Source organism: Narcine bancroftii, chromosome 2, assembly GCF_036971445.1.
Source record: "Narcine bancroftii isolate sNarBan1 chromosome 2, sNarBan1.hap1, whole genome shotgun sequence".
In the NCBI taxonomy this organism is placed as follows: domain Eukaryota; kingdom Metazoa; phylum Chordata; class Chondrichthyes; order Torpediniformes; family Narcinidae; genus Narcine; species Narcine bancroftii.
In genome coordinates this window covers 231,623,478-231,650,837 of record NC_091470.1, presented here as the reverse complement: position 1 = coordinate 231,650,837, position 27,360 = coordinate 231,623,478, and the positions used below count along the sequence as shown (strand labels likewise).

At 40.7% G+C, this 27,360-nt stretch overlaps 1 protein-coding gene across 11 annotated transcripts in view; it reads right to left on the bottom strand.

Annotated features, from left to right (window-relative positions):
* Positions 1 to 27,360, bottom strand: part of fam49bb (family with sequence similarity 49 member Bb) — a 212,746-nt gene that overhangs the window by 38,745 nt on the left and 146,641 nt on the right. For all 11 annotated transcript variants that reach the window (XM_069920518.1, XM_069920523.1, XM_069920517.1 and 8 more), the window contains one exon: positions 24,004 to 24,086. In XM_069920518.1, coding sequence (XP_069776619.1) covers positions 24,004 to 24,076 — 73 coding nt within the window. In that variant the 5' untranslated portion in view covers positions 24,077 to 24,086. The remainder of the gene's footprint in view (positions 1 to 24,003; positions 24,087 to 27,360) is intronic.

Here is a 27,360-nt window from a genome sequence, read left to right as displayed (position 1 = left end):
AAAGCGTGCAATAAGGGAACAGCTGTCATCATGGGAAACTTTAATTTGCATATAGATTGGACTAGTCAAATTGGTAAAAATACAGAGGAGGAGGAATTCCTTGAATGTTTACGGGACAGTTATCTAGACCAATATGTCGAGGAACCAACTCGGGAGCAGGCCATTTTAGATTGGGTATTATGCAATGATAAGGGGCTAATCAGCAATCTTGTTGTGCGAGGCCCTTTGGGTAGGAGCGATCACAATATGATCGATTCTCACCCGACATGGAGAGTGATGAAATTAAAACTGAGACTAAGGTCCTGAATTTAAATAAAGGGAATTATGATGGAATGAGACGGGAGTTGAGTAAGATTGATTGGTTGGTGTTTATGAGGGAGTTGACTGTGGATAGACAATGGAAAGCATTCACAGATCTAATGGAGAAATTGCAAAAATCTTTTATACCGGCTTGGCATAAAAATAAACCAAAAAAGGTGACTCAACCGTGGTTAACAAGGGAAATTAGAGACAGCATTGGGTCCACAGAGAGAGCATATCAATTGGCCAAAAAAAGTACCGCAACCGAAGACTGGGAGCAGTTCAAGATGCAGCAAAGGAGTACAAAGGGATTAATCAAGAGAGCAAAAATAAATTACGAAAGCTTGCGACAAATATTAAAACCGACTGCAAAAGCTTTTATAAATATGTCAAGAGGAAAAGATTGGTGAAATCCAGAGTAGGTTCCTTGCAGTTGGAATCAGGGGAATATATAATGGGGAATAAGGAAATGGCAGACCAATTAAATTCTTACTTTAGTTCTGTTTTTACATGAGAGGATACAAATAACCTCCCAAGGATGTTGGGAAACATAGAGACTAATGCAAGGGAGGAACTGAAAGAAATCAGTATCTCAAGGACATGGTCTTGGGGAAATTGATGGGATTGAAGGCAGATAAATCCCAAGGGCCTGATAATCTACATCCTAGGGTACTCAAGGAAGTGGCCATTCAGATAGCAGATGCTTTAAGAATTATTTTCCAGAACTCAATAGATTCAGGATCAGTACCCATGGATTGGAGGGTAGCTAATGTTACCCCACTATTTAAAAAGGGGGGTAGAGAAAAAGCGGGGAATTATCGGCCTGTGAGCCTTACATCAGTAGTGGGCAAAATGATGGAATCCATTATTAAGGATGTAATAGCGGAGCATATGACTAGCAGAGAAAGGATCGGACGGAGTCAACATGGATTTACAAAAGGTAAATCGTGCTTGACATATCTATTGGAATTCTTTGAGATGGTGACAGGTAAAATAGATGGGGGAGAGCCAGTGGGTGTGATGTACCTGGACTTCCAAAAGGCCTTCGATAAAGTCCCGCATAAATGACTGGCTTCCAAAATCAAGGCTCATGGGATTGGGGGCAAAGTATTGATGTGGATTGAGAACTGGCTGGCAGGTAGAAGACAGAGAGTTGGGATAAATGGCTCGTTTTCTGAGTGGCAGGCGATGACCAGTGGGGTACCACAGGGATCTGTACTGGGACCCCAGCTGTTCACAATTTACATTAATGATCTGGATGAGGGGATTGGATGTAATATCTCCAAATTTGCAGATGACACTAAGCTAGGAGGGGTTGTGTGCACGGAAGAGGGGGTCAGGAAGCTCCAGTGTGATTTGGATAAATTGAGGGACTGGGCAGATACATGGCAAATGCACTACAATGTGGATAAATGTGAGGTTATCCACTTTGGTAATACAAACCGGAGGGCAGATTTCTATTTGAATGGCAATAGATTAATAGATGGGGAAGTGCAGAGAGACCTAGGGGTACTTGTACACCAGTCCCTGAAGGCGAGCATGCAGGTACAGCAGGCGGTTAAAAAGGCAAATGGTACGTTGGCCTTCATATCAAAAGGGTTTGAGTATAGGAACAAGGATACCTTACAGGGCCTTGGTGAGACCACACCTGGAGTATTGTGTGCAGTTTTGGTCACCTTATCTAAGGAAGGATGTTCTTGCAATGGAGGGAGTGCAGAGGTGATTCACCAGGCTGATACCTGGAATGGCAGGAATGACTTATGAGGAAAGATTGCACAAATTGGGATTGTACTCCCTGGAGTTTAGAAGATTGAGAGGGGATCTCATAGAGACATATAAAATTCTGGCAGGACTGGACAGAATGGATGCAGATAGGATGTTTCCAACGATGGGAAAATCCAGAACCCGGGGCCATGGTTTGAGGATAATAGGCAAACCATTTAGGACCGAGATGAGGAGGAATTTCTATACCCAGAGGGTGGTGAATCTGTGAAATTCATTGCCACAGAGGGCAGTAGAGGCAGGTTCATTAAATATATTTAAGAGGGAATTGGATATATTTCTTCAGTATAAGGGTATTAAAGGTTACGGAGAGAAGGCGGGGACGGGGTACTGAACTTTAAGATCAGCCATGATCTCGTTGAATGGCGGAGCAGGCTCGAAGGGTCAAATGACCTACTCCTGCTCCTATCTTCTATGTTTCTATGAAAGACGGCGCAGACTGATATGCTCTTGTCTAGTCATCATTCAGCGCATCAATTGGGATCAGTCTACTCTACAAAATTGCTTCGACTATAAAATTAGCAACCTCATTCAGAGTTAGTTCAAAGGTGGGAAATGTAAAAATACTAGTAGCATCAGATTTAAACCAAAGGCACTTTAATTTTAAGAAAAGGCCATGCTTAATCTGATCTGGGGTTTGGGTGTTACCAAAGCACTGGCTGATAAAAATGGGAACCCTAATTTCATATCTAAAGTTTAGATACTCATCAACTTTTATTTAATGAATACAACTGTTCTTCTGTAAGAAAGGTAAAGAGCTAAACATCTAAATTAAGTTATAAAATAGCAAATTTACAGACCAACAGCACATCATGGTGAAATGCAGCTTCTCTCTGATGGTTGAAAATGCAAGAGAGGTGGAGAGATGTCTGCCCACTGACTAAAATGTTTAATCAGTTCAACCGAAGCAGCATTTATCTTTTATGTAAAACACTTTTTCATTTAAAAATTGGTGTTACTAGTTTTTATTTATGAAATTTTTTTTAAATTATTGAAAATTATTTTAAATCAAGCCAGGTTCAATAATAGGGTTAACAAACTACAATGTCTCTATCACTAGCTTACAAATAAATTTCCAAATAATTTAATTATGTTTTTCTTTAAACATCTAATTAAATGTGATTTTTTGAAATATAATGACTAGAAATGTTCATTTCAAGTATGCAATTATAACCTGAAACTTGCAAATATTTTTATGTGACTAAAATTACATTACATCATAAATATTTGATGTTTCTGGGACTAGATTTGTATTCAGCTGAGTGCTTCCTCTGTTTCTCAAATTTCATACATTACAGTAGACAATGAAGACAAATTTGTAGCACCAGATGATCCAGTAGGTTCAACAGGGCTCACATCAATATTGATGTCAAAGTCAAGATTTCATTATTCTGATCAGCTGGTTCTTTGTAAAGAGACAGAAGAGAGACTTTAGCATCATTCTAAAGAGTGACAATTCAACAGGACAATTATATACTAAAACTCCTTCACTGGAATGTTTGCAAAATTGCCAATATGTTAAGTTGTAGAAAGGATAAGATCAGTTCCTGCATGTGATTTGTTTTCTTTTACCACTTTTCTTTTGCACTTTTTGAAACATAGTCAATCCATCTTAACCTCCTGTTAAATTGCCTGCTTCATAGGATCATCACAATTATTTTCATTTTCCTCTTACTTTAGTTGGTTCTGAAAAGCAATTGGTTGGCATCCAAATTAAAAATCACACTGACATTCAATACAATTGTCTTTTAGTTTTCCGTTAGGTTTTCTAAAGTCAAAAGGGTGCAACATTAAAGAACTTAATACTTATATTCCACATTCAGTAGAGCTTTGGGTCGGATTAGATGGAAACATGCAGCGAATAAAATGCAGGCTCTAAATGAGAATGAATATACATAGTAAAAATGCTATCATTATTCAAGCATTGTCACTGCACCTTAGAAATACCTGCATTAGTTCACAGTGGGAAAAAATGTCACTGAAAAGAAATCACTTCAAGGGGTGGAAAAATCTAAAGGACAGTGAAATTTTAAAAAATTGAGTCAGTTGTACAGTGCTTCGATCATTAAATGTGCTGCTCCTCATGCTAAGGTTCAGCAAATATTGGTGATCAGAAACACATTCCATGGATTGATAGAAATTGATCAATCCACGAATAAGGTTTTTTTTAATGTGGCACACACTTATCGGACTTTAATCGAAATAGTTTAATGGATCAGTATAAATGCACACAGAAGTCTCATTGGGAGAAAGCATTGTACAAAATTTTAATTTAAATACAATCCTTGTTTGTACTCTTCTGCCTTCCTTAATGAGTGCATAAAAGTTGCCAACAACTGAGTATTGTCATACAACTTGCACCTGATCCTGCTTATCACGTCATTTTATTGGTTACATTTTATTTTAGTAGGGTCAGAAATGTTGCTCTGAGAAAACACAGATTAGGTAATTTTAGAGTAGTCTTGGATTTTTGTTCAACTGTAAAAGGTCAAATATTTTGTTTGCATGCAAAAAAAAATTACACCTTTTTGGTGCACTTTAACAAGCAATTCCCTGGTGACATGATATGCAACACTTTATTCCTATAGTTATAAAAGACAATCTTTGGGTGAGACTCAATCATAAATTTAAAATTGTTGGATTAAATTTAGTCCAAATCAAGATGAACAATGGAAAGAACACATCATTGGAATAAATGCCATTAGAAATTTACCTTAGAACAAGTTTGCTTCTTTACATCTTAATGAAGAAAGAAAATTTTTTCTTGCAACTTTATTTGTTGGCTTTCTGCTAGAATTCTGTTGTTCACCGGTATGGCATTTTCAAACATACCAACTTTATGACGAACTTTAGACCATCCAATCTCAATCTTTTTATGACCATGTTCCCCCTCTTCCCCCCCACCCCCTCCACCAACTCCTGGACTACTCAAATTTTATGTTCCCCCTTCCCTGTGAAGCAGTCAAGTTTTGGTTTCTTTTATACTTCTCTCCTACTAACAACATTAAAAAAATAGACATTTATGTTATGTGAGGTGAAAAGAAAACTTGGCCTTTACTTAAATGTGCTGGTGCGCCCAGGGAGGCTGTTGGGTTCCCATTGAGGAAAGTTGCTTTAGACTCTATTGTAAGATCTAAATTTCAAATCAAGTTTTAAAATAATTATTAAAACTAAAGATCTTATCCCTCACAAGCCCATTATTATTCACTTCCTATGAAATGATGTAAGCCTTTCACTAAAAATGAAACCAAGATTTTGCCAAATATTCCAGTGGCTTAACAAATATAATTCTTATTCCCTTTTTAATAAGATTCATGGTCACTCTGATGAATCCTACTGGATCATTAGCGATTAATACAGACAACATAAATTTTGTTGAAATAGATTAGAGCTTCCTTCTTCAGAGAAATCACGTTTTAAAGGGATATTATGTTTAAGGATTTCAACTGTTAATTTTTTATTTGTAATAACACTCCAGGATCAAAGTTTTCAGAAGACGATGCTGACCTTCATGCAACTGTAATGGCGTTTATCCAAAAATCTCATAACATGAATATAAAATTATGTTAATGAAATATGCAATATTTCCCTTGTAATTTAAAATATCGCTAACATTAACATGTAGTCAATAGGGCAGTTAACCAAACTTAGTAACAACTGATATGCATGTAGTGATGTGGGGAAAACATTAGCTCCAATGGAACAGTAGGCTTTGTATTTCTCAGTACTTTGAAAAATTTTGCCAATACTTTGGTTTTGTCAGTACATCATTACACAAGATTGATTATCATTTTTGGCATTTTGCCCATCAGAAATACTGCAGAAGACTGAAAAATATGTGCACAACCAATAGCAAATATGATCCATAGAATTTAACATACAAGGCCACCATGTATACATTTTCAACTTTTACAAAATACAAATATAAATAGATTCATGTTATTGTAAGCAAGAATAATAATTGCATTGAACACATGAAATATATATTTAACATGCAGAAATCCTTAAGGCCATAATACACAATGAACCACTGTTATATGCCTGGAGGCTGTGGAAGTGGGTGAGGTGTTCAATGAATGCTAATCAACAATCTTGTGGTACGAGGTAGGAGCGATCACAATATGATCGAATTCTCACTCGACATGGAGAGTGAAGAAATTAAAACTGAGACTAAGGTCCTGAATTTAAATAAAGGGAATTATGATGGTATGAGACGGGAGATGAGTAAGATTGATTGGGTGGTGTTTATGGGGGAGTTGACAATGGAAAGCATTCACAGATCTAATGGAGAAATTGCAAAAATCATTTATACCGGCTTGGCATAAAAATAAACCAAAAAAGGTGACTCAACCGTGGTTAACAAGGGAAATTAGAGACAGCATTGGGTCCACAGAGAGAGCATATCAATTGGCCAAAAAAAGTACCGCAACCGAAGACTGGGAGCAGTTCAAGATGCAGCAAAGGAGTACAAAGGGATTAATCAAGAGAGCAAAAATAAATTACGAAAGCTTGCGACAAATATTAAAACCGACTGCAAAAGCTTTTATAAATATGTCAAGAGGAAAAGATTGGTGAAATCCAGAGTAGGTTCCTTGCAGTTGGAATCAGGGGAATATATAATGGGGAATAAGGAAATGGCAGACCAATTAAATTCTTACTTTAGTTCTGTTTTTACAAGAGAGGATACAAATAACCTCCCAAGGATGTTGGGAAACATAGAGACTAATGCAAGGGAGGAACTGAAAGAAATCAGTATCTCTAAGGACATGGTCTAAGGGAAATTGATAGGATTGAAGGCAGATAAATCCCAAGGGCCTGATAATCTACATCCTAGGGTACTTAAGGAAGTGGCCATTCAGATAGCAGATGCTTTAAGAATTATTTTCCAGAACTCGATAGACTCAGGATCAGTACCCATGGATTGGAGGGTAGCTAATGTTACCCCACTATTTAAAAAGGGGGGTAGAGAAAAAGCAGGGAATTATCAGCCGGTGAGCCTTACATCAGTAGTGGGCAAAATGATGGAATCCATTATTAAGGATGTAATAGCGGAGCATATGACTAGCAGAGAAGGGATCGAATGGAGTCAACATGGATTTACAAAAGGTAAATCGTGCTTGACATATCTATTGGAATTCTTTGAGATGGTGACAGGTAAAATAGATGGGGGAGAGCCAGTGGGTGTGGTGTACCTGGACTTCCAAAAGGCCTTCGATAAGGTCCCGTATAAACGACTGGCTTCCAAAATCAAGGCTCATGGGATTGGGGGCAAAGTATTGATGTGGATTGAGAACTGGCTGGCAGGTAGAAGACAGAGAGTTGGGATAAATGGCTCGGTTTCTGAGTGCCAGGCGGTGACCAGTGGGGTGCCACAGGGATCTGTTCTGGGACCCCAGCTGTTCACAATTTACATTAATGATCTGGATGAGGGGATTGGATGTAATATCTCCAAATCTGCAGATGACACTAAGCTAGGAGGGGTTGTGTGCACGGAAGAGGGGGTCAGGAAGCTCCAGTGTGATTTGGATAAATTGAGGGACTGGACAGATACATGGCAAATGCACTACAATGTGGATAAATGTGAGGTTATCCACTTTGGTAATATAAACCGGAGAGCAGATTACTATTTGAGTGGCAATAGATTAAGAGATGGGGAAGTGCAGAGAGACCTAGGGGTACTTGTACACCAGTCTCTGAAGGCGAGCATGCAGGTACAGCAGGCGGTTAAAAAGGAAAATGGTATGTTGGCCTTCATATCAAGAGGGTTTGAGTATAGGAACAAGGATTCCTTACTGCAGCTGTATAGGGCCTTGGTGAGACCACACCTGGAGTATTGTGTGCAGTTTTGGTCACCTTATCTAAGGAAGGATGTTCTTGCAATGGAGGGAGTGCAGAGGCGATTCACCAGGCTGATACCTGGAATGGCAGGATGACTTATGAGGAAAGATTGCACAAATTGGGATTGTACTCCCTGGAGTTTAGAAGATTGAGAGGGGATCTCAGAGACATATAAAATTCTGGCAGGACTGGACAGAATGGATGCAGATAGGATGTTTCCAACGATGGGAAAATCCAGAACCCGGGGCCATGGTTTGAGGATAATAGGCAAACCATTCAGGACCGAGATGAGGAGGAATTTCTTTTCCCAGAGGGTGGTGAATCTGTGGAATTCATTGCCACAGAGGGCAGTAGAGGCAGGTTCATTAAATATATTTAAGAGGGAATTAGATATATTTCTTCAGTATAAGGGTATTAAAGGTTACGGAGAGAAGGCGGGGATGGGGTAATGAACTTTAAGATCAGCCATGATCTCGTTGAATGGCGGAGCAGGCTCGAAGGGTCGAATGACCTACTCCTGCTCCTATCTTCTATGTTTCTATGTTTAATACCTTTCCTCAGTATTCACCAAGGAGAGGGACCTTCACCACGGTGAGGACAATATGGGTGGGATAAATGCTCTAGACAGAGCATGCTGATATTAAGGGAGACAATGTGTTGTAGCAGTTAAAATGCATTAGTATGGTTAAGTTCCCTGAGCCTGAAGGAATATTCTCTAGGCTGCTCACGAGGCGAGGGAGGAGATTTCTGAGCCTCTGGCTTGGTTCTTTGTGTCCTCATTATCCACAAAAATAGTAGCAGAGGATTGGAGGGTGGCAAATGTTGTCCCCTTGTTCATAAAAGGTGTTAGGAAAAATCCAGGTAATTATAGACCAGTGAGCCCTATGTCTGTGGTGGGCAAGCTGTTGGAAAGGATTCTTAGAGATAGGTTCTATAGGCATTTAGAGAATCATGGTCTGATCAGGGACTTTGTGAAGGGAAGATCATGTCCAACAAGCCTGATAAGAGTTCTTTGAGGAAGTGACCAGACATATTGATGAGGATAATGCAGTGGATGTGGTCTACATGGATCATAGTAAGGCATTTGACAAGGTTCCACATGGTAGGCTTATTCAAAAAGTCATAAAGCATGTGATCCAGGGAAGCTTGGGTATGTGGATTCAGAATTGGCTTGCCTGTGGAAAGCAGGTTGTGGTGAAGGGAGTACATTCGGATTGGAGGGTTGTGTCTTGTGGAGACCCTCAAAGATCGGTTCTGGGACCTTTGTTTTTCGTGATTTTTATTAACGACTTGGATGATGGGGTAGAAAGGTGGGTTGACAAACTTGTAAACAACATAAAGGTTGTGGATAAGGTAGAGGATTGTAGAAGATTGCAGACTGACATTGATAGGTTGCAGAACTGGGCTGAGATGTGGCAGATGGAGTTCAATCTGGAGAAGTGTGAGGTGGTATACTTTGGAAGGACAAACTCCAAAGATAATGGTAGGATTCTTGGTAGTGTTGATGAGCAGAGGGATCTGGGGGTCCATGAAAGTTGCCTCACAGGTAGACAGGGTAGTTAAGAAAACTTATGGGTGTTAGCTTTCATAAATTGAAGGACTGAGTTTACGAGCAGTGAGGTAATGATGGATAGGTCTATGAGACTTTGGTTGGACCACACTTGGAGTACTGTGTTTAGTTCTGGTCACTTCATTATAGGAATGATGTGGAAGTGTTGGAAAGGGTGCAGAAGAGATTTACCAGGATGATACCTGGTTTAGAGATTTTGCATTATGAGCAGAGATTAAGGGAGCTGGGGCTTTACACTTTGGAAAGAAGGAGGATGAGAGGTGGCATGTTAGATGTATACAAGATATTAAGAGGAATAGATAGAGTGGACAGCCAGCACCTCTCCCAGGGCACCACTGCTCGATACAAGAGGGCATGGCTTTAAAGTAATGGGTACGAAGTTCAAGGGAGATATTAGAGGGACATTTTTTTACCCAGAGAGTGGTTAGTGCATGGAATGCACTACTTGGGTCAGTGGTGGAAGCAGGTTCATTGGTGAATTTCAAGAGACCACGAGACAAGTATATGGAGGAATTTAAAGTGGAGGGTTATGTGGGAGGCAGGGTCTAAAGGCCAGCACAACATTGTGGTCCAAAGAGCCTTTAGTGTACTGTAATGTACTGTTCTATGTTTTAAATACAACTAAATAGAACATCATAGTATATTGAACTAGGACAAAATTGCCAGAGATATATGCATATCACTTTAGTTTTCCTAAATAAACGGATCATATTCAAACAATGCAAATTTAGTTGATTAATAAATCAGACCAATCTACTGAAATGAAGCAAATAGCACAGTACAATAAAACAAAGACAAATAATTTGTTCACAAACAATGAAAGCAAACTATATATACATACACGTATATATAATGGATCTTAGTTAGGGATGAGATGAATCTCCAAACTCCAATGGTTTGGTGAGTAAATATTCCAAATGGGGTTTATCTTATAGCAACCACATTTGGCCCTTTTGTTGTATTGATAGCATCAGCTACTTATAATCAGATAAATATTTTGAATGAGAATTATGCAATGGGAATTTTAACTCTTACATATTTACCTTTCAAACAAGTGATTTACTATCAAAAACTTTCATTTTAGCAATGTAACAGATCAACTTTTCAAATAGTTCTGCAAATACAAACTTAAGAGTGATGTTCATGTGGCTCATCCATATGGCTAGGCTAACCTGTCAGAAGTTCATCTGATTGGAAAATCCTCAATAATACTTATTCAGTGGGATAAAAAATATCATATTGCAGGAGAAATTCCATTAGCAAAAATAGCAACAGGACATTGTTGTTCAGAAATATCATCACTGACAATACAATGCCCGACATAATGTTTTGGACAAAGACACTTCTTTTTCCTTTATTTGCCCCAGTGCCTCAGTTTTAAATTTGTTATCAGATAATTCACGTGATTAAAGTGCACATTTCAGATTTTATTCAGGGTTATTGTATACATTTTGGTTTGACCATGTAGAAATTACAGCACTTTTTATACATAGTTCTCCCATTTCAGGGCACTATTCTGTTTGGGACATTTGGCTTCATGGGTGTTTGATTACTCAGGTATGTTTAATTGCTTTGTTGGTGCAAGTATAAGATAGCTAGGTTTGTTTCTGAGCTTTTGATCATCTTTGAAGTTTGCAGTTGCCATTTTACAAGCGGACCAGAGTGATGCCATTGAAATTCAAAGAAGCCATTAAGAGGCTGAAAATTAAGAATTAAACAGTAAGAGACATTGCCCAAACCTTAGGATTATCAAAATCAACTGTTTGAACATCATTAAGAAGAAAGAGCGTACTGGTGAGGTCAATAATCACAAAGACACTGGTAGGCTAAGGAAGACTTCTACTGATGATGTCAGAATTCTCATCATCATGAAGAAAAATCCCCAAATGCCCTGTCCGACAGATCAGAAACATTCTTCAGAAGGCAGGTGTGGATGTGTCAATGACTACTGTCCACAGAAGACTTTGTGAACAGAAATACAGAGAGTACATTGCAAGTTGAAAACTACTAGTCAGCCACAGAAAAAGGATGGCCAGATTACAGTTTGCCAAGTATTTAAAAGAGCCTGCAGAATTCTGGAAAAAGGACTTGAGGATGGATGAGACCAAGATTAACCTGTATTAGAGTGATGGCAAGAGAAAAGTGTGGAAGTGTAAAGGAACTGCCAAGATGCAAAGCATACCACCTCAACTGTGAAATATGGAGAAGTTGTGTTACGGCCTGGGCATGTATGGCTGTCACGGGTACTGGCGCACTTATTTTCATTGATGATTTAACTGCTGATTGCAGTAGCAAAATGAATTCTGAGATGTAATAGTGTGACAGTTTATGTTATATTTTATATTGCATATAGATATGTTTTATAGGAGATCAATTGTGGCAGTTTTTTTTAGTGTAGGTCACATACAAACACTTCAAAACAGATCTCATTTAAAATACTGGAGCTCTGCTCAAGCCAGACAGTTCAGGCTCGAGTGCCTTTGCACAAACTTTGACGAATGCCTACAAGGACTTCACAAGTAGGTGTTAATGAAATATACTGTGGAGTGATAGATTATTGTTTTGTAAAACAACAGATGGACGAGCTCAGAAGATTAGGTCTGGAGCCCCAGTCTGTCTGAGTGCAGTTGGCTATGCTAAGAGAGTCATGTGGTTTTCTCAGAGTTCAGTTCTACAGTTCAGCAGCAGCAGCTGGGACTGGAACAGGACAAGCTGGCAAGCTTGTGGAAAAACCTCATTTTGAAGATGGGTTGTGAGTTCTTAGTTCAGCCTGGTCAAAGCCTTGTGATCCATACAAGAGGAGATGGCTGGCTGTATAATGCTTCACTTGAAATAAGGGAAACAAAAAGGAACTCTATGGTGACCTGGAAAACCCTGATGGGGAAGTTTCTTCGGCAAGACACTGAAGTGGCTGATCGAAAGGGATCATTTGTGGGTGTCCAATGAGTTACAAATCTCTCTCTAAAAACTGACAAGAACCTTCATGAGCGGTAACCAATGACCTTTCAAGCACCAAAACCTGGTGAAATTCATAAATGTTAAATTCTGTGTACAGTATAAGAATTACATGCCACCAGTGAACTTGGAGGAGTGAGAAGTGAGATTGGACTGTGAATCAAATAACTTTTTTTGAACTTGTATATATTACATACATATGTGCTTAGATATGGTTTTATATCGGAGTGGCCTTCTCCTATGCAGGTTTCTTACCCGGGCTGGAGGGGCCTGCCTCCCCTCCTAGGTCGGTCCATACTGCCCGGACCGGGGCCGAGGCCGCCGCAGCTCACCCTGTGCCTGGACTGGGGCCGCCGCCTCCCACTCTCTGCCCGGATCGGGGCCTCCCCCTGCCCCACTCGACCGAGGCCGGGGCCGCCGTCTCCCCCTTGCTCCTGCCCGGATCGAAGCCGCCGCCGTCTACCCTTCGCCAGGACCGGGGCCGGGGCCGCTGCTGCTCTCCCTGTGCCTGGACTGGGGCCGCCGCCTCCCACTCCCTGTCCGGACCGGGGCCTCCGCCTGTCACACTCGACCGAGGCCGGGGCCGCCGTCTCCCCCTTGCTCCTGCCCGTATCGGGGCCGCCGCCGTCTACCCTTCGCCCGGACCGGGGCCGGGGCCGCTGCTGCTCTCTTCAATCTGAGGCGCCTACAAGCTCACACCAAGACACAAGAGAAACTTGTCCGTGAACTACTCTTTGCAGACGATGCCGCTTTAGTTGCCCATTCAGAGCCAGCTCTTCAGCGCTTGACGTCCTGCTTTGCGGAAACTGCCAAAATGTTTGGCCTGGAAGTCAGCCTGAAGAAAACTGAGGTCCTCCATCAGCCAGCCCCCCCACATCTCCATCGGGCACACAAAACTCAAAACGGTCAACCAGTTTACCTATCTCGGCTGCACCATTTCATCAGATGCAAGGATCGACAATGAGAAAGACAACAGACTCGCCAAGGCAAATAGCGCCTTTGGAAGACTACACAAAAGAGTCTGGAAAAACAACCAACTGAAAAACCTCACAAAGATAAGCGTATACAGAGCCGTTGTCATACCCACACTCCTGTTCGGCTCCGAATCATGGGTCCTCTACCGGCACCACCTACGGCTCCTAGAACACTTCCACCAGCGTTGTCTCCGCTCCATCCTCAACATCCATTGGAGCGCTTACATCCCTAACGTCGAAGTACTCGAGATGGCAGAGGTCGACAGCATCGAGTCCACGCTGCTGAAGATCCAGCTGCGCTGGATGGGTCACGTCTCCAGAATGGAGGACCATCGCCTTCCCAAGATCGTGTTATATGGCGAGCTCTCCACTGGCCACCGTGACAGAGGTGCACCAAAGAAAAGGTACAAGGACTGCCTAAAGAAATCTCTTGGTGCCTGCCACATTGACCACCGCATGTGGGCTGATATCGCCTCAAACCGTGCATCTTGGCGCCTCACAGTTTGGCGGGCAGCAACCTCCTTTGAAGAAGACCGCAGAGCCTACCTCACTGACAAAATGCAAAGGAGGAAAAACCCAACACCCATCCCCAACCAACCAATTTTCCCCTGCAACCGCTGCAATCGTGTCTGCCTGTCCCGCATCGGACTTGTCAGCCACAAACGAGTCTGCAGCTGACGTGGACTTTTTACCCCCTCCATAAATCTTCGTCCGCGAAGCCAAGCCAAAGAAGATGTGCTTAGAATTAGAAGGGGGGGGGGGGTTAAGTTAATAGCAATAATAGTTAATAGTAATAAGTTAAAGTTTGATCCTGTTTTCATGTTTAAAGATAATTAAAAGTAACTTTTGGTGAATTTCTATTGCTGCTGGGTTTTGGGGTCCTCTGGGTTCATACCAATAGAAACATCTTATCTGCTCAAGTTCGGGCAAATGACTCCAAACTCATTGGATGGCACTTCATCCTACAGCAAGATAATAATCCCAAGCATACTGCTAAAGTAACAAAGGACTTTGTCAAAGCAAAAAACTGGAAAATTCTTGAATGGCCATCCATCACCTGATCTAAATCCAACTAACCATACCTTCGATATGCAGAAGAGCAGGGGGAAAGCCCCCGAAACAAGCAGGAGCTGAAGCTGGCTGCAGTGGAGGGCTGGCAAAGCACCACCAGAGTAGATACTCAGCACCTGATGATGTCTATGAATCACAGCCTTCATGTAGTCATTGCATGCAAGGGATATGCAACAAAGTACTAAACATGACTACTTTAACATACATACCATTGCAATGTTCCAAATATTATGATACCCTGAAATAATGGGACTGTGCGATCCACTTACCAGCAAGCGAACTGGCTCCCAAAATGGCAGACGTGCTGTGGAAAACACAGGAAATTGACCGGCATCCAACACAGGTTTTTTATCTGTGATGATGTCACTTCCTGTCCATGTGACTGAAGTAGTAATTCAAGCCTGGAGGTGTCAGTCTTGCACTGGACTCCATAGTGTATACATCAAATCGTCAACATGTACAGCAATTCCACAATGTGTACACTGACGTCTATAGTAGCTCAGTATAGAATTCTTGGCGACACTGGTGACCCCAGTATTTGGACCCCAACATAGAAAGTTTTTCTTCAATGCATGCCGTGGCTCTGACACTGCCAATTATTTTTTTTCATTTACATCAATACATGTACAGTGTTTATCCATATCATAAGAATAAAAACAAAGCAAAAAGTATGCATTTTTTCACATTTTCTCCCACCTTCAAAAAAGTAAGAAAAGCCTGTCTAATGAACATATATCTTTTAAATTGGTTAATTGCATATTTAAATCATAATCTTAAACCATGAACTAATTAGGGCGGGTTGGGTGGGGAAATGGCAGACACTGTAGGTAAAGTAGTAGCAATAAAATCTGTATAGGGTTTCCAAAACATCAGTTTTTTCTGGTTGATTTTGTAAATTATACGCTTTTTTGTGGTATACAATTTAATAATTCCGTTCACCATCTATTCAACCCCGCAATATCATCTGATTTCCACGTTATAGCTATACATTTCTTTGCTATTGCTATATTTAAAAACTTTGACAAGTATCTAATTTCAAATGAGAAATATCTCCCAATAAAAATATTCTGGGATCCTTCAAAATTTGCTTCTTCAAAACTCGTCCCAATAAAATACTTATATCCTTTCAAAACCTATCTACCTTTTCACATTGCCAGACTGCATGCAGGAAAGATCCTACTTCTTTATTACATCTAAAACATTGATCAGAGCAATTTGAATTAATTCCATGTAATTTATATGGAGTATAATATAAATGATGTAAAAAAATTAAATTGTACTATTTGATTTCTAACATTAATTGTATTAGTTATACTTTCATAACATAATTTTGACCATACTTCTTCTTGAATCTGTAAATTTCAATCTTTTTCCCATCTCAATTTAGATTTAAATAAATACTTTTTTTCTGAATCGTCTCTTGCAATTTTATATACATATTTGTAATAAATCTTTCAATTAACATATGTTATTAAATATTCAAATGGACTTTGTTCTGGTCATTTAAAATTCTTCCCTAACTTTCTTTTTAAGTATAATTTAAGTTGATAATAAGAGAAAATAGTATTATTTGGTCAAAAGTTAAAAAAAACAGATCTCAAAAAAGTCCCTTATCCTTTTTATTCCACAATTACAGCAAACATCAAAATAAAGATTATTAACTGTAAAAGGAATTGAAGGATTTTGATTTAATATCATTTTCACCAACTGATGTTTCTTTATTGGTCTTTCTGCATGTACTCCTTCCATATTTTTAGCATATGCCTCAGAATTGGTGTATCTGATTGTTCTTTAAATAATCATTCATGCCATTTGTACAACATATGTTCAGAATTACTTTCTCCTATTTTGCTCATTTCAATTTGTACCCATGCAGTCTTTTCATCGGTCTGATAACAAGACAAAAATCTAAGTTGAGCTGCTTTATAGTAATTTTTAAAATTAGGCAATCAAAATCCCACCGATTGAATTTCCATGTGAATTTTTCCAATGCCATCCAAGGCATTTAATCTCGCCAAATAATTTTCTTACACTTTTATTTAAATCTTGAAAAAACATTGTTGGTATAGAAATTGGTTAAGTTTGTAAAAGATATTGTATTCTCGGAAAAATATTGATCTTCACACAATTTATCCTTCCTATTAAAGAAACTGACAAATCCTTCCATCTTATTAAATCTTCTTTAATTTTCTTGAATAAAGGCATGTAATTTAATTTGAATAAATTATTTAAATTCTTATCAACGTTAATTCCTACATATTTAATTGCCTTGTTCTACTATTTAAATTTTGTCCTTTTCTTAACTTCAACATAATCGGTCTCAGTCATAGGCATCACTTCACTTTCATCAATATTTACTTTAAAACCTGATACTAACCAATACTCCGCCGATCAATCATTTACTTTTTTTAATGGACTTTCAGGGTTTATAAGATATATTACATCATCTGCAAAAAGACTAATTTTGTGTTCTTTATCATTTATCTTAAAGCCCTCAATTTCATTCTCTCTTCAGATCACCTCTGCTAAAGCTTCTAAAGCTAACAAATAAAAAAAGGAGGTCGTGGACAGCCTTGTCTCAATGATCTTTCCAACAAGAAAGATTTTGATATTTGCCTATTTTTAATCACTCTAGCCTCTGGACAATTATATAATGCTCTTATCCAATTTATAAAATTGTTGAAATTCCAAAAGCCTTCAATACTTTAAATAAATAATCCCATTCTAATCTATCAATTGCCTTTTCTGCATTAAAAGCTAAAGCCACTGATGGTATTTTTCTGTTCTGTGCCATATTTACACTGCCAATGATTTGACCAAGCAATTCCAGTTGAGGCAGATAACATCTGATTCCATGTGATACTACTATGTAGTAAGTGCCCTAGATCAAGAGATGGCATGCCGAGTTTCCAATTATCTGCAGCAGCCTCTGGAGGATGGCAAGTATATGGCGCTCAAGAGTCTGCTCATCCATACCTATGGCCTCTCACGAATGGCTCGTTTACTTCACTTGGTTGGCTTGCGAGACAGTACCCCTTCTGCGCTCATGAATGAAATGCTGGCACTAGCAGAAGGGCATAGACCCTGCCTCATGTTCAAGCACGATTTCTTGAAGCAGTTGCCAGAAGGTAGCTGGTGGCCAATGAAGATTTCAGTAACCCACGGAGAGTCGCAGCCCATGCTGACATTCTATGGCAGGCTAAGCAAGAAAGCTTGACGCCTGTAGGTCAGGTCATCAGATCCCGCTCACAGCAGCAGGACCATGCAACTCCAACATTAGACCGGCAACAGGGTCAATCAAATCCATTGTAAGACCGCCAGTTGACCAGGAGACCATGGGACGAATATAGCACCCATTGGTGTTTCTATCATCAACGAAGGGGTGCAGAAATGCTGGGGCCAGCCGTCGCTAATGGCACCAGCCGTCGCTAATGGCACGGCGGCTGGTCATCGAGACAGCCTTTTAAATATTTGGGATAGACATTCCAGTCACCATTTCTTGGTGGATACAGGGGCTGAGATCAGCGTGCTTCCCCCTTCAGGGCATGACACACCTAACAGAAAACCTGGGTCATCAATGAGAGCTGCAAACTGCAGTACTATCCAGACATTTGGCATGCATAGGATCCCGCTTCAGTTCACTGATACTAAGTTCATGTGGACATTCACATTGGCCGTGGTCACACAACCGCTACTGATTTTCTCAGAGCACATGGCCTGCAGGTTGATCGAGAGGACGAAGGCTTGTTCATACCAACACTTCAGGCCAAGCTGCCAGCCCTGCATTTAGATTCCAGCTACTCTTTGAGAGAATGAATTTGCCAGGTTATTGGCAGAATTCCCTGCAAAAATTACCCCACAATTCAGCTCGGCGATGCCGAAACATGGGGTGCAGCACCACATATCAACAGAAGGGTCACTACTGCATGCCCAAGTTTGAAAGGATGGAGGACATGGGTATTGTACAACAGTTCGATAGCTCCTGGGCCTCCCCACTCCACATAGTACCCAAGGCTGCAAGCAGATGGAGACCCTGCAGATTACCGCAGGTTGAATGAGGATCGCTACCTGGTACCGCATTTACAGGACTTCTCATCCAACTTGCAGGGACCCGCATCTTTTCCAAGGTGGACCTGGTCCAGGGGTATCATCGGATCCTGGTCCACCGGGATGACATTCCAAAAATGGCTACTATTACCCCTTTTGGCCTTTTTGAATTCAGAAGGTGCCTTTTGGGCTCAAGAATGCTGTGCAGACTTTCCAACGTTTAATGGACAGTGGGAGATGCAATCTCAACTTTACCTTTATAGACCTAGACGACATACATATCGCTAGCCGCAGTCATCAGGAACATCTGTCCCAACTGCGCAAGCTTTTCACTCATTTGAATGTGTTTAGGCTGACCATCTACCCGGCCAAGTGTCAATTTGGGTTAATGACCATTGACTTTATGGGCCATAGAATCGACAAACATGGAGCAAAGCCACTACCGGCAAATATCGATGCGATACAGCACAGTTAAAAACCCTCCAGGAGTTCATTGGAATGGTGAACTTTTATCGCCGGTTTCTACCATCAGCGGCTCGCATCTTGCACCCCCTCTTTGCCCAGGTATCAGGCAAGGCAAGGGATGTCACTTGGGATGAATCGTTGACTGCTCTCGAGAATGCCAAGGAAGCACTGGCTCATGCTGCATTGCTGGTCCACTCAAGAACAGATGTCCCGACAGCCCTGACAGTGGATACGGCCAGTATGGTAGTAGGAGGAGTGCCTGAACAGTACATCAATGGGCATTGGAAACCATTGGCTTTCTTTAGCAAGTGCCTAAGACCACCAGAACTCGAGTACAGTGCTTTTGATCGAGAACTGTTGGTGCTGTACCTAGCTATCAGACATTTCAGGTACTTTCTAGAAGGCAGGCATTTCACAGCTTTTACGGACCACAAGCTGCTTACATTTGCCTTCACTAAGGTATCAGATCCACAGACGGCTCATCAACAGAGATATTTATCATATATTTCTGAGTTCACGACGGCCATCGAACACATCTCAGTAAAGATCAACGTACTGGCAGATGCACTGTCTCGCCCAGCCATACAATCCGTGCAGACCTGAGCCCAAGGGGTGAACAGTGTTGCGCTCGCAAAAGTACAACAGGCAGATGAAGAAATTCCACATCACAGAACAAGAGACTCAAACCTGCAGCTGGAAGAAATTCCAGTAGGCCCGGGGGAGCTCAAACTGCAATGTGACTTATCTAGAGATTATCCTCGCCCAATCTTTCCGGTGGCCTGAAGTCAGCATGTATTTGACATGGTACATAGGTTGACACATCCATCGATCAGAACAACTGTCCGGATGGTAGCCAACAGATTTGTGTGGCATGGCCTTCGAAAAGAGGCCAGCAATTGGGTGAAGACATGCACTCGTTGCCAGACATCAAAAGTCTGGCAACACACGAAAGCCCTACTACAATCTTTTGAGCCGACGTATCAGTGATTTGACCACGTGCATGTGGACATTGTAGGCCCCCTGCCAGTGTCACGTGGTTCTCGTTTTCTTCTCACTATAGTGGATCGGTCCACGCAATGGCCAGAGGTGGTTCCTCTGGCAGACATGACTACTGACACCTGCCCAGGGCCCTCATTTCCATCTGGATAGCACATTTCAGTCTGCCAGCACACATCACGTCTGACATGGGTGCCCAGTTCACGTCAAGCCTGTGGTCAGCAATAGCCACCATGCTTTGAACCAAAATGCACCACACAACTGTGTACTACCCACAATCCGATGGACTAGTAGAAAGGTTCCACAGACATTTGAAATTTGCCCTTATGGTGCATCTACAGTGACCTAACTGGGTTGACGAATTGCCAAGGGTACTCTTGGGGATACGATCGGCACCCAAGGATGATATAGGTGCCTCATCGGCAGAGCTGGTCTACGGTGCACCCCTAATGGTTCCAGGAGAATTTGTATCAGACCCACGAGAACGGGAGGAGGTGCCCGCAGCGGTCCTAAGGAAGCTCCACGAGAAGCTTGGTTCTTTAGCATCCATACTGACATCTCAACATGGCCAGGCGATGTCCTACATACCCCAGAACCTGAAGGACTGCAAGTAAGTTTTCAGACAAAAAGTAGCACATCGAGCACTATTCTAATGTCTGAATGATGGTCCCTTCGAGGTACTAAGATGCAATGGTTCGATATACATTTTGGACAGCAGAGGTAAAGAGGAAGCTTTTGCAAATGATTGCCTCAAACCTGCCTATCTGGATCTGGACAGACTAATTGTGTTTCAGGCGCCTCGGCAGAGAGGTAGGCTGCTCAAGCAAAATATACAGAGTTTGGGGGTCTGCAGCAGGATTGCCAGTTCTTGGGGGGGAGGGGTCATGTAACAACCCACTTACCTGGAAGTGAACCAGCTCCCAAAATGGCGGATATGCTGTGGAAAGTGCAGGAAATTGACCTGTATCCAACATAGGCTTTTAATCTGGGCTTATGACATCACTAATGATGCCACTTCCTGTCCATGTAACAGAAGCAGAGATGCATATAAGCCCATCATGCAAGCCTGGAGGTATCCGTCTTGCACTAGACTCCACAGCGTATAAATCAACTCAACAATGTGTACACTGACATCTATAGTAGCTCAGTATAGAATACTTCACGATAGAGCTATGTATAAAAAAGCATGGAATTTCTACATGGTCAAAAAAAATCTGGAATGTACACTATAAACACATCTGAATTGTTTGATTACAAATTTAAAACTGTGGAGCACAAGGCCAAATAAAGGAAAAAAGTGTCTGTACCAAACTTTATGGCAGGCACTGTACATTTATCCTTCAATGGCTGCAGAACTCCCACACAAGTCAACCAGTTAAATGCTACCTTTCATCTGGTGTGGGGAAAACTACCCTGTATGCTAGTGAACAGACAAGTAAAAATTTCAACCCCTTCAGATCATAAAGTGGATTTGTGAGTGAACATCATCCATTGCACAATGTGCTGGTTAAATCTGGAAATAACATCAAGCCTTCTATACATTTATCTTATCGTGAGGTACTGATTCACTTCTTCCAAAGTAAAAGGTTTATACCTCTTCAGTGCTACTGAAAAATATTAATAATATTTCAGAAACAAGCAGGCCAGAGATTTGTCCAAATAGGACATTAATATAGTTTTTAAAATAACTGGCCATTTCTTCTGAAGAAAATGTTCAAAAATTACTCAAAAATTGTGTGTCTGTTTAATGATACAGAGTTTGATGCCACCTTTGCTGTAAAATCTATCCTGCCACGCAGTTTGGTCAATTTAAATTCATCACCAAGCTTCAGCCTGGTATAATCCTATTTCGTAAATTTGAAAAGAGGTAACCCAGACCTGCCTCTAATTACAAATTCTAAATTTATGTGGGACATTTGCAAAGCTGTTGAACCAGAGATTGTTCTTCAGAGCAGCAACTTTGGCTGTATGGAAATTAACTGGGAATAAAAATTGGGAGAAGTTAATGAAAAGCGACTATTTCATCAGGCATTCTGAACAGACTGGCAGAACACTTCAGATTTCATTGTTAAATCATATATAAATTTGGCAGATACTGTTTGCAGTAGAAACTACAGTAATCACAAACCATCAAATACAGTTCTGATAATCTGTGCACTGTCAATGCACAATTATTTTTACTACTTTTTAAATATGGATAAACAATATTTCTTCATTCCAGTTCTAAACAAAAAGACATTATAATACAAAAACATTCAGAGCGAGCATGCAGAGTAGTTGCAGGTCAAATAATTTTTTATATATTTAGGGAATCACTGAGAGTGCCAAATAAATAGCAGTACAAGCACCATGTGGCGAAAGACTTTAATGGGGCCTCACCCAATTTTCCCCCCACCATAATTAACAGGATGACACATGTGGCTTTAAAAAAAAACATTCATTTCATCAATATCATAATGACAGGTATTAAAAATCAAACTGCTCATATATGTTGGGAGCTAACACCTTCACAGAACAATGTTGCTCCAGTCCTAGAGCCATTAAATGTTGTCAGATTAAAGACTTCAAATCATCTTTATTAATTTCATTCCCACATGTAGTGGTAGAGTCAAAAACTAAACTGATTTTGCCACTGAGGGCTACTTTCAGCATGGATATATTGTTGTTTTGCCACTGAATGACTTGCAACTAATTATCCAAGGTACTTTTCACAGAGGTGGGATCATTGACACAGCTAGAGACCCATAAGGGAAAGTGACAAACAGTTAAATTGAGCATTAAATAACCTTTCCAAATGTATTACATGGTGCCTGCACAATAGTGATGTTTCGCCACAAATGTAATAGTGATATTCTAAATTAGATTCAATAAGCGTTCAGATAAAACCATCAAAATACACTCTATATTCAGAAAGATGACAAAGAATCACATCATGTTCACAAATATCAGCAACTAAAAGGACATGAATGGAGCTCAAAAGCAACTGTGTAAATAGCACAGTTCAGTTAAGCCTCTCATACAGCATGCTTTGTACAATTCTGCAAGCTAAGTGGCAAAGATTCCAGTCAAATTAAATCGTGAAGATGGATAGATGTGACTGACTGGACAACATGTTAGGGTCTTCTTATCTACCCCCCCAAAAAAAGACTTAAAGGCCAATTTTCCTTTTTCTAGTTCCCACATGCATTCTGAATCATTTAAGTACCAAAATGATACAAACTATAGATTGTGTGGCATCATTGTAAAAAGTTAAATTTGTGTATGGATAAAATGACAAATTATTAGTAATATGTAAAATATAATCAGACTTTCCAATCAAAATGGTTGGTAGATGTTAATTGCATCCAGAACGTCCATTATGATTTATAAATAGAGATAATGGGGGTGTTTCTACTGAGCTGGGAAAAGCACGGTGACACCTCGAATCTGGCCGCACTGTTAACACATCCGGTTGTGGCCGATGTGCGGCGATTCGAGGTGCCCCGGCGTCCTATTTTTGAGGTGGTCGATGCGGGGTGATGCGAGGGACGACCTCGCGGTGGAAACACCGCGGGTGACTCACCGCAAGTCGCGATTTTTCACCCGCGGTTTTCAATTGCTCATCGGACTTCCTGGTCGCCTCGCATCGCCCTGCATCACCTCGCATTCTTCGCATCGCCGCGTATTCAATCGCTCGGTAGAAACAGTTCAGGTAGTCCAAAAATGCGTGGTGATGCGAGTGACAAAAAAATCGCGGTGATGCGAGGTGTCCTTAGTATAAACACAGCTATTGTTCCTTTAAAGTAATGGTTATTCTTCCACATTCACCAGTCAGTCACATTTATTATGCAATATATTTTTATCCCATCATGCAATTACAGAATTTAGCGACCAATGACAAAAATATGGCCCTTTTAGCTTTACCAATTAAAAGCAACTTAAGCATGCATCAAACACAAATGCAACGTAAAACAGATGCAGTCTATTGCAGGCAATAAAAAAATATAAAATAAAGAGCATTCTCACTTTCAAAGTCAAGGAAAAAATTTGGCCCCTGCTCAAGATCTGTGCATGTCAAAACTTTAAGAAGGTTCCCCATGTTAAGATACCTGTCAAGACAAGAACAAAATATGTTTTTCCCCTAAATGTCGATCAGCCCAAAGTAATGAGCAATGTAAAAAAGCCTTTTAAAGACTACAAGCCATATGATAAAAATCCACTGTCATCTCACATGGTTTCTACTATCTACAGGTAAAGCATTTTACCAGCTGTGCCAACTATTTAAACAGGCTGCGTGGTTTTCTTGGTTACATTGTAAGCAGTGGCATGTGCCAGATGTCACTAACGTTTATCCCCTTACCCGGAGTCACAAAGGAGCTGAAGGAGTTAAAACTGTTTGCAGATATGACAGCCATCCTGACAAAAGGACCTGAGAATCAGTGAATGGAATTAAAAAAGCTTTATAAATAAAAGCAAACAAAAGATTTTCAAAAGGAAACAACACATGGGATGAAGTTTGCAGCCACAATGGAGAGGTCATGCAACCATTGTTAAGTGATAGTATCCTGTTGTTACGTGCATTTTTAAAACCTGCACTGGCCTTCACTCTGGTGAGACAGAACATACTTTGTATACACCAGCTGTGAAGGATCAAACTTACTTTCAAAATCCAAGAAAAAATGTGAAGCATTGTGGTCTATGTCCCTGGTTAGCACTTTAATCAGATTACCCATGTCAGCCAACCTAAAAATAAAATGGTAAATCATTTAGTTTCAACAACTCAGTCAGGTCCTGAATTCAGTTCAGGCCAGGTTTTTGAGGTTCCACCCACTCTGTGGGGTTTAGCAGGGATTTGCTGATGCCAAATCATACTTCCTAGAAACAAGATCTGGGCACGATCACTTTTTCTTTCTCTGAAAATCTTTTACAGGAGTAAACATAAACTGACAACAATGCAGTGCTCGCTCATCCACCATCGGAAAAATGATTTGTCACCATTAGGAGTTCAAATTTGTGTTTTCTTTTTGCATTAAATTAACACACAAAACACTCCTTGGTCAATCTCTTCTTTTAGTTCAGTCGGAATCCTTACAGGCACTGATACAGAGCGGGACAGCGGGATCAATGTGGGGTCTGATATGGCACTGTGGTTAAAAAAAAATGGTCTATGTTTCAGGGCAAAATCTTTCTTCTTAATGCAGGGTTCCGGTCCGCAATGTTAACCATTCTTTTTCTCCCACTGCTCGACCTACTGAGCTCCCCAGCATGTTTTTTTAAGAAAAAACCAGGCCCTGCCTGCAATCACCACTCATTATCTCACACACCCCCACTTACCTGAGCTGCAGGAGCCCATCTTAGTTGGTCCACCACACTATCAATTCAGACAGCAAGATCCAGCCTTGATCAGACTTCAAGCAACATTGTGGGGAGAAAACAGCCATGATAAGGCTGAACAGCAGGCAAAGCAGAGGGCAAAAGTTTGCCCTTCTATTAAACCAGTTTGCAAATTATAGTCTTAAAATATTTCTGATACTGAGCTTTTTAAAAGCTAACAAAATTGAAGATAATTTACAATAAAAATTAAAAATATTTTAAAAAAATGAAAAACAGAAATAGGATTTAAATCTTAAGCTAGGTATGGTCTGAGGTGAATTGCTGGCAAATCCCAGTGAAGCTGGACTCACTCAGGCATTTGAAGTTGGATGATAAACTATTGATGTGGTGATGATGGATAACATTCCTTGTTACTAAAAAATTGACTTGAATGTTCTGTATTTATACATGTTAGTGTTTTTTTAATGATTGAAGTACACTGTATAATTTGAAATGTGAAAAAAAGGTTTCAGAAATTATTATGCTCCAGACATTCAACATATGCACACAAAGACTGGACCTGCTAACAAACATTTCTACGACTAATTCCACCTGCATTGAATTCGCCCATCGTTATTGAATGAAGATCTACCGGGACCAATGCCTGAAGAGGGCGCACAAAATCAGTGAACCGGTGCGGACTCGAAAGGCCAACATGGCCTGTTTCCGCTCCATAAATGGTCATATGGTTATATGTATAAATGCTAGCAGATCCAATCAGAAATTCTGCTATAATCAACAGGATTTTGACCAGTGCAGCAGGTAAAATTCATTAACAGATAAAATAGATAGTTGGAAGTTCAATTGTGAAATGTTCTGTGGCAGAGATATTAACTGCCACTTGGCACATTTCAATGACAATCTGACCTTCAGAATAATCTTTTATCTCAGAAAGGAAAAGAAATCTGAAACCATTTGATCGATTGAAACGTGGAAGATACTGAAGGGTTTTAACACACTGAAGGCAGAGTTCACTTCCTCAGAGAAGTAAAACTAGGGATCAGCTAGCAGATGATGGGATCACCCATTTGAGATAGATGAAACAATTTTTTTTCTACCCAGAGGGTGCCAAGTCATTGGAAATCTCTTCTTGAAAGGTCAGAAGAAGCAGAGCCTTTGAATATTTATTTGTCAGGGAGTAGGTAGATAGACACATAAGCAAGGGGATGAAAGATTACTGCAGGTGACAGCAATGCACTAAAGTGCTGGAGAAACTCAGCAGGTCACGCAGCATCTGTGGGAAGTAAAGGATAACCAACACATTGGGCCTGAGCCCTTCATCAAGGTTCACTGGTGGTTATAATCATATCAATCCCAATCTGTTAAATGACTGAGCAGACTTGATGGGCTGAGTGGCCTGTTCGAGTTCCTAATTTATACATTTGCTATTCAAATATTACAGTACAGGTGCTCCCCTACTTATGATGGTCCAATTTACAATTTTATGATGGTACAACAGCATAACTGTAATACTTTCATGTAATATGCTAAAGTAAGGTCATCACAAGCATCGTTGATTTTTCCAATAAATGTTGATAAATTCCTCTAAGGTGAATTATTTGTAGCCTCCTTGGTCAATCACTTCTTTTAGTTCAGTCAGAATCCTTGCAGGCATTGATACAGAGCAGGGCAGCGAGGTCAATGTGGGGACTGACACAGCACTGTCGGGGACAACAGGGCAGCTGGATCAGTGTTTCAGTTTGCGGACAGAAACAGTGCTGTGGGGGGAGAGCTGGGCAATGGGATCAGTGTTGGGAATGATAAAGGGCTGTGGGGAGAGCAGGGCAGTGGGATCAGTGTGGAGATGACACAGCACTGTCGGGGACAACAGGGCAGCTGGATCAGTGTTTCAGTTTGCGGACTGAAATAGTGCTGTGGGGGGAGAGCTGGGCAATGGGATCAGTGTTGGGAATGATAAAGGGCTGTGGGGAGAGCAGGGCAGTGGGATCAGTGTGGAGACTGACAGCACTGTCGGGGACAACAGGGCAGCTGGATCAGTGTTTTCAGTTT